The following is a 10,156-nucleotide window of genomic DNA, read 5'->3' as shown; positions in this document are numbered from 1 at the left end:
TTATTATTTTTTCTATTTGGAATTCACAATATAATGATTGAAACTTGTAAGCAAAAGCATAATTTTGTGTACTGCATAGGATTTTTGTTAAATACTAATATGGTATCAATTTAAGGACTATTTATTGAAATATTGTTTTGTTTCTACTAATAGATTAGATTAACTGACGGGTACTGCTGTTTGATAATTCAATTCAACATTTAAATTTAATGGATTCAAACCTTAATATATTCAAACGTATTTGATAATAAAAAATAAAATATTTTAATTAATTAAGCGCCTCTCAATTGCTTGTGAAAGGGGGAGGAAGCAATGAATCAAAATCCAAAATTTCTAATTTTTGAGATCTCAACATCAGCCACGACTCTACATGATGCTTGAGAGTCATTGTTTAGTAATTGCTAAGATGGGTACTTGGGAGTCATCTGTTTAATGTCTATACTAGACATTAACTGACAAGCCTATAGTATAGACACTTTTTGTAAATAGCATAGACACTTTGTAAATGGGAGTATAAACTAAACACTTTGTCCAATTTATCTATAGACACTTTTTTTCCTTAATGTCTATAGTATAGACACTTTTTGTACTTGGGAGTAATTAAACAGATATTTCACATAACTGATAGGTCACTAGCAATTTTTATTTTTTACTAATTTGGTTTGTACAAATTGCTTATTTACTTCCTTCCCCTAATTGAAAAAACGAAGAAAGGTATACTCCCATTTTAGTTTATATGATAAACTACTTTTTATTACTTTTTAATAAATTCTTGAAAAGTTCACTTATATATTTGATTTGCCCATGATTAATCATGGTTGAAATTCACTACATTGGTTACGAATTTATTTTATTTTTTTAAGTTGAAGAAAGACTCTAGCCTTATAAGAAAGAAGATGGGTGCTTTCTTTTTTTTATCGAACACGATAAATTTTATTGTACACCTATTCCTACTTTATATTAGGAGGAGAAAGGAACCCAAAGGAGTCAAAAGGGAAATCTGCGGAGACTGAACCATCACTTGTCCAAATAGGTGCCTATGCACCACTAACAAAATGTGTGTTTGGACAAAAGATTATTTATCCAAATATATTTGTTTACATTACCGTTACAATTTCCTATACACCTTTTTATCTTCCCAATTACCTTTTATCTTACATACATCACATCACAAAAAGTGTTTCAGTAAAAATATCTCAAATAGTAGTTTATCATATAAACTAAAATGGGAGTACACCTTTCTTCGTTTTTTCAATTAGGGGAAGGAAGTAAATAAGCAATTTGTACAAATCAAATTAGTAAAAAATAAAAATTGCTTTATGGCAAGAGTTTATTACTTGTCCGTCTTTAGTAGATAAATAGTTGTATATAACTAATTTTAATTGGTATGAACTCTATAAAAAATGAATAAAAACCCCTCTTTTTTTTTCAAACAATGAGAACTCGTGTTGTAAAATATTTTCCTTTTCCAATAAGAGAAATGTTACCTTGTAATTGTTAAGAAGCTGAACATGAACCTGTATGAGATTGATCATACAAGAATTATTGTCCCTTGGCCTAAAAAAATAAAACAAGAAACTTTTTTTTTTGTCCAAGATTTTTTGAAATGTTATGTGTCCAAATTGAATTCACTGTCTCCAAAGGTTGATTGACCATTTATTGTTTGGTACCATCAGCTTCAAACTCTAAGGAGCAAGCTTGGAAGACAAACGAGTACAGTGTTGGAATTACATGGCATCGAAATAATAGGAGTGTTCAAATAAATTACAACAATTAAGTCAATCAATATGAATCAAGTAAACCAGTTTAACATTCAGAAAAATTAAACCAAATTGAACCAAAACTGAAAATTTCAATTTCTAAATCAAGCCTAGAGGCATATTGTGATTCCTCGGCTTTTTTTTCTTAACAAATTAAATAAAGCGTTAGACATTTTCTACTCGTAGGTTGCTCTTATCATCTCATATAATTACACTCAAGCTAAACGTCTTTAGGGTGTAAATGAGTCTAATCAAACCAAACGTCATAATATTCAAATTTGTTTGATAATTTTAGCAAACTTGACATTTAGTTCATTTGTTTGCCGAACCAAGCTCGAACTGGTTTTTTATTGAGCTGGATTCGAGACAAACTCAAGGAACTTGAAATTTTTATATGTAAAATTTAATTTTATACTAATTGAACCAAGTTCGAATCGAGTTTGAAAGTCGATCGAACGTAAAATGCTGTTCAAATTTGATTTGACTAATTGGTGAACTAAGGTCAAACGAGCTTTTACAAAACTAAGTTCTATTCGAGTATTAAGTAAATTGATTTATCTTTCAACTCTAAACGTTTTCGACTGTTCTCAACCTTTATGGAAGGATTGTTTTTGAATAATGAAACACATGTTGTGAAATATAATTTTATAATTGAAATTACTCATGATGTGAGATTGCACATGTTTAATTACTTCAGCGTTGCATGCTATGATTTAAATTGTAAACTTTCAAATTTTATTTGTTGGCCCCATAGATTTCTAGCCCTTCCTCCTATCCCCTTAAAATTTTAATTATTTTGTAATACTACCTAGCACTAAATGGAAAAGAGTAAAGAAAATTCCTAGTATCGTAAAGTGAACGAAAAGAAAAGGAAATCCAATTTCAATGTTTTAACTTCAATTCACACGAGTTAGTTATCATACCAAAGTGAAATTTGAAACCGTCGATCCAATTATCGTTTAAACTTCACTTTGATTGTTGTTGAAGAATATGACGTCAAAATGTAACTCTCTCTCTTTTTTAAGTTAATAAATTGTGAAAAAATGGTAACTAGTGTAGCTAACCTGCATTTTTATTTCACACAATAACTTCATCTAGCATCATGATTCCATTTGGATAGAGTTATTTTTAATAAAACTTTTTTTTTTTTTGAAAAATTCCAACTATGTTCTCTAACTACCTATTTATCTCATTTACATGTTTCTCTAAAACATGCAATTAAAGTAAGAATTTCTGAAAAATACCCTTAAAACAACAATTCTTTAATTTATTTAACATTACTTGGGACCCTAATAACAAATCTTCCACAGACAAAACCTTAAAAAAGCATCTAAATAATTAGAGCATGCTTTATTGGATAATCTATTCCAACATATTTTTTATCCAATATCTGTGCTTTACCTGGTGGCTTGCGTTGAAATGTCACACTTCCAATAGTACCATCATAATCCATTGTACAAAGAGAACTTCCGTGGATTTGGAAGCTCTCCAGAGTCCAGCCTCAAAACCTGTGCTAGGTTTTTTGTGCAGATCCAGCTGCATTTGTTCATACATTCTAGCCCCACCCCACATCCCAAACCCTAAAGCCAAAACAACCCCATTTCCCCTGACATTTCTCTGTCTCTGTCAGCAGTTTGGTTGGTATTACTTTGGTTGGTGTGGCCCTTGTAGCAGTCCTTTATTTAACTACAGCTTGTACCAGTTCTTTTTTCTTCTTATGTGTACCTAATGATTTCTACAGATAAATAAACAGATCCCATTTCTTGTATTTTTCTCCTTCCCTTTTAGCACCAAAAGCTCCAAAAAACAACTGCACCAACAATACAGGTTTGGTGGCTTGGTGGGTAGTAGCACTGGAAGTGGTAGTAGTGTATATGGCTTAAAGCTAAAGGCCCTGTTTTTTGAGAGTTAAGGAAGCTTCAGATCTGTTGTACAAAGTGGAAGAAATGGAGAAATGGGTTTGTACGAAGGCTTTTATAACTCATCATTGTTGTTCTCATCATTATTAGTAGTTGTAGTTCAGGAGTTGTTTTAGCTTTGACTTAAATAGAAAGGGGGGAGAGAGAAAAAGTGAAAGAAGAAAAGGAAATAGGGAGAAAAAAGAAGACCCAAGGACCCAAAGAACAAGGAAAAAGCTGCTTGCTTTGAAGTGGGATTTTGGTGTCTTTTGAGTTTTTAGGAAGCTTTTGGGGTTCTTGAAAAGCTTTTGGGTTTTCAAGAGTTTGCATTTCCTGAAAGCGTTTTGTTTTGTTGAGGTGATTTTCAAGAAAGAAAGAGTTTTTTTGAGTAGTGGGAGAGGTCAGAAAGATGTTGGCATTCGGGAGTCCTTGTAGCAGCAGTGAGAGGACAAGCATTAGTTCTTGCAATGCTATGCTCAGAGAACTTCAGGTCTGTCTCTCTTCTCTGTGTGCGCGCGTGCGTGAGTGTGTTTTGTGTGTGAGAGAGACACGTCTTTTGCCGTGAAAAAGCACTCTCTTTACACATATTAATGATGTTTACTTTTGGGTAAATTTAAGTCATGACCTACATTTTCTGCATTTTTTTGTACTTTGGTTTCTTGAGAATATCAGGTTTTCTTGCTTCAATTTCTATGGGTTCTGTGAATAATTTGGGGTTTGACTTTGACACATAAAATTAAGACCCTGTTAGGTCTGTTCATCTGTGTTTTTCTTTGGTATTAATGTGAGAAATTCGTTTCTGAATAAGTGTAAATTTTAATTTCCTGAGTTAATTTATTTTGTGGAGTTTGAGGAGGAAAAATGGTTTTTGAAAAAGTATTCTTATCTTAGTTGAATTTGTTGACTCCCCATTGTATTGGACTGTAACTGTTTTGATTCTTGAATTTGAGTGTAGATGATGTTGGCCAACCGTCGCACTTCTTTAATTATTACTACTAAACATGGCTTTGTTCTTATGTGGAGCAGCAACTATGGGCTGATATTGGTGAGACTGAAGCTGATAAGGGCCGTATGCTGTTGGAACTGGAGAAAGAATGCCTAGAAGTTTACAGAAGAAAGGTTGATGAGGCTGCCAACTCCAAGGCCCGTCTTCATCAGTCTGTTGCTGCCAAAGAAGCAGAAATAGCAACACTAATGGCTTCTCTTGGGCAAATGAATGCTAGCTCACCGGTAATGAAACCATGAACCTAAGTGCAGATGTTTCTGTTTTATCTGATGTTTCTTTCTTGTGTCCATGTTTGGCATGCCTTTTCTAGAGTTGGAAAATTGATTGACTATATAAAATTTATTAGCTTTTCAACAAGCATGATTTAAAGGATAAGAAAGTATTCCCTTTTTCCCTTCTTTCTGAAAGGTGATTGTAATTTTTTTATATTTTATGACTTGCTGAGTATTGTGAATTTCTCCATCTTTTAGATTGTTATCCTTTTAATCTTTTCAATTGAAGGCCATTTAGGTCATTAGTTTCTAGTTGTCATGTTAGGAAAGGGTTATAATTGAAGTATTTATTGGTGTTGATTTTCTCAAAGAGAAAAGCAGTGATGTCTCCTACTTATACTGTTCATTGTTCAACAGCAACAATATTTGGAAATATGTTAACCAGCTTGTAATGGGTGAAGCCGCATAATGTTGTTGTATTATATACTGAACCCTCACTATTACACTGGCTTGCCTCTGTCCAATATTTAGGTAGCATGCCTTTCTAACAAAAAGAAATTAAGACATCATGAAGCTCCCCTGCAGTGCTGCAGATGTAGGCTACACTTGCTCTTTTGTGCATTGGACCAATGGTTATGCCTAGGGATCCTTGTAAATCTTCACACAGGGCAGGTGTATATATTATCTCTGGCCATATAATTTCAAGAAATAGAGATGTAGCTGTTAGATCAAATGTAGTAGTCACACTTTCTCCTGAGCCTTTTGTAGTTTCGCTTTTCAATTTCGTTTGGCTTAAACCTGACTGTTGAATAATCATTATAAATTGAAGAGATACTAATTCAGCTAGATTTTGAATATTGTCAATTTATTGACTTTTTTATAGATTCAAACATACCGGTTTGAGATTATTGCACTGGAAAAAAATGTTGTTGGTGTTATTCTCTTTTGTCCTAGGCTGATATTAAATTTTGAAGTCCCAAGTACATGTTTATTAAGTATCAATCCCGGATTAGCTATTGGAATGGTATCTGTATTTTGAAACTAATAGAAGCTGCAAAATGCTTTATCAAGACTTTGGATTTCTTTAATCTTCAGACAAATTCTGTGTTTGGTTTTCACTGTCGGTTGCTAAGTGTACTATGTAATAAGCAGGTTCAGTCAGAGAAGAAACCATCATCTTTGAAAGAGCAGCTTGCATATGTCACACCACTCGTGGAGGATCTGAAACTAAGAAAAGAGGAACGCTTCAAGCAATTTGCTGATATTAATGCACAAATTGAGAAGATCATGGGTGAGATTTTGGGATATAGTCACATTATCAATTCAGTGAATTCGATGAACCTGGATGAGCAAGACCTTTCACTAAGAAAGCTTACAGAATACCAATCACATCTTCGTAACCTCCAAAAGGAGAAGGTATGTACCCTTACTAATTTTGTAGTAACTGTCTTGTGTAACTGAAATTTTATTAGTTATTTTTGTTTCCATTTGTTGCTTGTTAGTTGTGTAATCCTAATCAACTGTAACTTAATCAATTTATCTATGTCTTAAAATGTGAGACTGTCAGCCTTTTTGATTAGTTATGTATTGTAATAAGTCAATTGGACAATGTAACCAATTACATCAATAATGGAACAAGCTAGGTTGGCTGTTATTTAGTATTCCTGTTTGATAGATGCACATCTGGCGTATAAGACACCAAGGAAGCAAAACTATGATTGACTTAGTGCCTTACAATTGAGGCCTACAATTACTGCAGCTTTTTGTAAGTGGCAATGATAACCAAAAGACTTCTGGTCACTGTATTTTTTTTTGGGGGTGAGGTAAGACATAATGCAGTTATTTTTGTCACTGTTTTGTAACTCCTGAGAAATAGCATCCTTTGTGGATCTGATTAACACGATCTCCACCTCTTGATATTGCAATTCGACTTTTGCTGCCTTGTATATAGTTTGTGATTTCATGAATGTGCTTGTAGTTCCTGCCAATTACTAGAATTTTCTCTGGTGGGAGGTTGTGACGTCTTTGTTTTGTCTTTGGCAGTCTGAACGTCTCAAAAAGGTTTTGGAGTTTGTAAACGAAGTCCACTCCTTGTGTGGAGTGCTTGGCTTGGATTTTGGCAAGACTGTCAGTGAAATTCATCCAAGTTTACAGGGAACCAGCCTGGAACAGTCTACAAATATCAGCGACACAACATTAGAAGGCCTAGAACAGACGATTCTCAGGTTAAAAACAGAGAGAAAAGTCAGACTTCAGAAGGTATTTTTGCAACTCACAACTCATTGTCAACATTTTGCTCATCTCTGTTGTTAACATTATCAGTAATGCAGCTGAAGGATGTTGCTGCATCTCTATTTGAACTTTGGAATTTGATGGATACGACAAAGGAAGAGCAGGTTAAGTTCTCGAGGATAAATTTCATTCTTGGTTCAGCAGAATCAGATATTGTGGAGCCGGGGGCTCTTTCACTGGATGTTATTCAACAGGTTTGAAACCAGATGGATTAAAACTGTTTCTTCTTGCTATTATATTATTTTATAAAGCAGCTAGACTCTCTAACATTACTTTTGTCTTAAATCCTGATAGATAACTGCAGAAGTTGAGAGACTTACTACGCTGAAAGCGAGTAGGATGAAGGAACTGGTCATGAAGAGGAGGCAAGAATTAGAGGATATTTGCTGTAGGACCCACATTCAACCTGATCCAAGCACCGCTGCTGATAAAGCTAATGCAATGATAGATTCTGGTATGTTGGTTGCCTTTTTCTATAAGATGTAAATGCTTTTCTACTTAGTTGCAAATTAAAAAGCTTGAAACCTTTTCTTGTAGGTCTCCTGGATCCTTGTGAACTTTTAGCAAACATTGAAACACAGATTAACAAAGCAACAGAAGAAGCTTTTAGTCGCAAAGAAATTATGGATAGAATTGAACGATGGCTTTGTGCCTGTGAGGAGGAAAACTGGCTTGAAGACTACAATCGAGTAAGCTAAATAGTTCTCATGCAGCATGAACTTAATAGTATTGGCCTTATATTGGCATTCTAGCTTTTATAAAATATATGGGGTTCTAACTTGTGCTTGGCATGTTCTAATGGCTCCCATGGTTACCAGGATGAAAACCGGTATAGTGCTGGAAGAGGTGCTCACATAAACCTTAAACGTGCAGAACGAGCTCGAGTGATGGTCAATAAGATTCCAGGTATCTATCTATACCTGCTATAACCTTGTATCATTTGTTGCCTGAACTTACAATATCATTGGAGCTTACAATTGTTCTCTTGGTCCAGTTATGGTTGACAATCTAATTAGCAAGACGCTAGTGTGGGAGGATGAGAAAAAGAAGTTGTTTCTTTATGACGGAGTGAGTCATGTTAACTTGTAATTTGCTTCTGCTTTTACTTCGATATTCTGGTGAAAGGGACTCTTTTGCTAATTGCAGCTTCTTGTCTCTAGGTGCGGTTGGCTTCAATACTGGAGGATTACAAACGAACCAGACAACAGAAGGAAGAGGAGAAAAAGCGAGCTAGGGTAATTTTTATTATTGAATATTGATACTCATTCAACTGTCATAGAAGACAGCAATGTGTGGCAGAAGTATCGAGGAGTCTTATCTTTTCAACTCTTATTTCAAATTGATTTATCTTATGACAGGGCAAAAGGGTGAAAAAGAAAATGAATCTGATCTTTGCAAAGATAGCCCTTTGACATTATTACTTGTATGATTGTGTCAAATATGAGACTCAATTTTGGGCACTCTATTTTGCATAACAGGGATATACAATGTATTTAATGTTAATTTTCTCCTGTATTTTGTATCTTACCAAGGGTTCCCTCTTGTATTCTGTATAGGATCAAAAGAAACTCCAGGACATGCTACTTGCAGAGAAAGAAGCCAGATTTGGCTCCAAGCCAAGCCCAAGAAGAAGCAACAGTTTTAGAAAAGTGAATGGTTATCATGTAAATGGAAACGGATCCGTAACTCCTTCACCTCGTAGAAACTCAATCGGCTGTGCAACTCCAGAGCTTCTGACACCTCGTTCTTATTCTGGTCGGCAGAATGGTTATTTTAAGGAAACGAGAAGGCTTTCCACTGCACCATTGAACTTCGTCGCAATACCGAAAGAAGATACCATGTCGTTTTCGTCTGTTTGTGGTTCTGAGCCAGAGTCTCCACCTCAATCCTAAGTTGAAACCATAACTGGTATGTATTGTGATACCCTTTTTTCCAGTTATATATGCGAATGGATAGAGTCCCATTGATATCTAAAGCTGGGTGGTGTCTGTAACAAAATTGCGTATTCAAGGAACTTTATTAATGCAAGTTATATAACTAGTATGGAACTTGGACTGTTGTGCTTCTCTAACTGTAGTTAGCTCTTTACGTTGTCCTGTCCTAAGAGAGTTTTAGAAGTGTTTGCTACATTTCTCTTCTACTTTAGAAGGAACATACCTTTCAGTTTATCTGTCAAAGGATGTTATCTAAGCTGGTTTCAACTGTTAGGAAGGAAGCTGTTGACTGATTTTTGTCATCTTGGTTTTTATCTGTGTGGCAAATTTTATTTTCTTCTAATGTCAAAAAGTTTTCTGTTCTTTCATGAAAATAAAACTGACTTGGAACCACCTGATGAAAAACCCTCTTGGAACACTGTTTAATCATCTGGATCATGCAGTGTATACCCTAAGACGACCACTGGCAAACCAATGCATCAGCTTGTTTATCAATCTCAAACCCCAAACTGGGAAGTCAAAGCCTGTAAAATTTGGCTTTGCTGGTATTAATCCTTAACCCCCAGAACTTGCACCATTCTTTTCCAATACCCCTTTTTGGTCAAATTTCTTGAAATATTCATTGCTTCCTAATGTTTCTGTTGTTTTAACATCCACTTTTAACTAACATATGCAGAGTTGTGCAACTGTGCGTCTCTATGCTGGAAAGGAGTGGCTGGAAGCTTGTGAATATGGAAGAAAATGTACACTAGTGCATGAATCACGTAAACTTTAGCAGATACTGGGGAAGTGGTGACTAACATTTCAACATTCCGCTTGTAACATATTTGATAGATCCAACTGTTTGGTATGGTGAAGCCGTGGTAATGGTAGATTGTTGTGGATATACTAGGCAAATTTAGATCTTCTCGGTTAAAGTAGGAGATACTAATAGTCTGTTTTGAGAGCTTTTCTTATCACATTTCTATTTGCATGTATATATAGTCGGTGTGAAAGTGCATGAGTTGATAGAGACCTTGAATTTTCTTTGTAGTGGAAGATCTTTTGTACTCCA

General features: G+C 34.9%; 1 protein-coding gene across 2 annotated transcripts; it reads left to right on the top strand.

Moving 5' to 3' along the window:
* Positions 1 to 3,112: 3,112 nt before the first annotated feature.
* LOC113716344 (65-kDa microtubule-associated protein 6-like) lies at positions 3,113 to 10,156 on the top strand. Of its 2 annotated transcripts, XR_003454126.2 has the most exons (13): positions 3,927 to 4,148; positions 4,685 to 4,888; positions 6,029 to 6,292; positions 6,920 to 7,135; positions 7,207 to 7,362; positions 7,463 to 7,622; positions 7,706 to 7,857; positions 7,987 to 8,074; positions 8,163 to 8,236; positions 8,329 to 8,403; positions 8,725 to 9,076; positions 9,546 to 9,647; positions 9,779 to 9,999. XR_003454126.2 is itself a non-coding variant. In XM_027240641.2 (12 exons), exons 1-11 carry the CDS (start codon positions 4,068 to 4,070, stop codon positions 9,058 to 9,060), a joined length of 1,806 nt encoding a protein of 601 aa, XP_027096442.1. In that variant the 5' UTR covers positions 3,113 to 4,067; the 3' UTR covers positions 9,061 to 9,076; positions 9,779 to 10,156. The 2 variants fall into 2 exon arrangements, 1 of the variants encoding a protein (XP_027096442.1); XM_027240641.2 differs by lacking the exon at positions 9,546 to 9,647 and having other exon boundaries at positions 3,113 to 4,148; positions 9,779 to 10,156.

Source organism: Coffea arabica, chromosome 11c (genome assembly GCF_036785885.1).
Source record: "Coffea arabica cultivar ET-39 chromosome 11c, Coffea Arabica ET-39 HiFi, whole genome shotgun sequence".
Taxonomy (NCBI): Eukaryota; Viridiplantae; Streptophyta; class Magnoliopsida; order Gentianales; family Rubiaceae; genus Coffea; species Coffea arabica.
The sequence above is the reverse complement of the archived record's forward strand: the minus strand, read 5'-3'. Positions and strand labels throughout refer to the sequence as shown.

Bases quoted from the DNA above. Each gene is read 5' to 3' on its own strand.
- LOC113716344 (XM_027240641.2), top strand. From the start codon at position 4,068: ATGTTGGCATTCGGGAGTCCTTGTAGCAGCAGTGAGAGGACAAGCATT. The intron at 7,363-7,462 runs GTTTGAAACCAG...AAATCCTGATAG, and splicing joins CACTGGATGTTATTCAACAG to ATAACTGCAGAAGTTGAGAG. The intron at 7,623-7,705 runs GTATGTTGGTTG...CTTTTCTTGTAG, and splicing joins TAATGCAATGATAGATTCTG to GTCTCCTGGATCCTTGTGAA.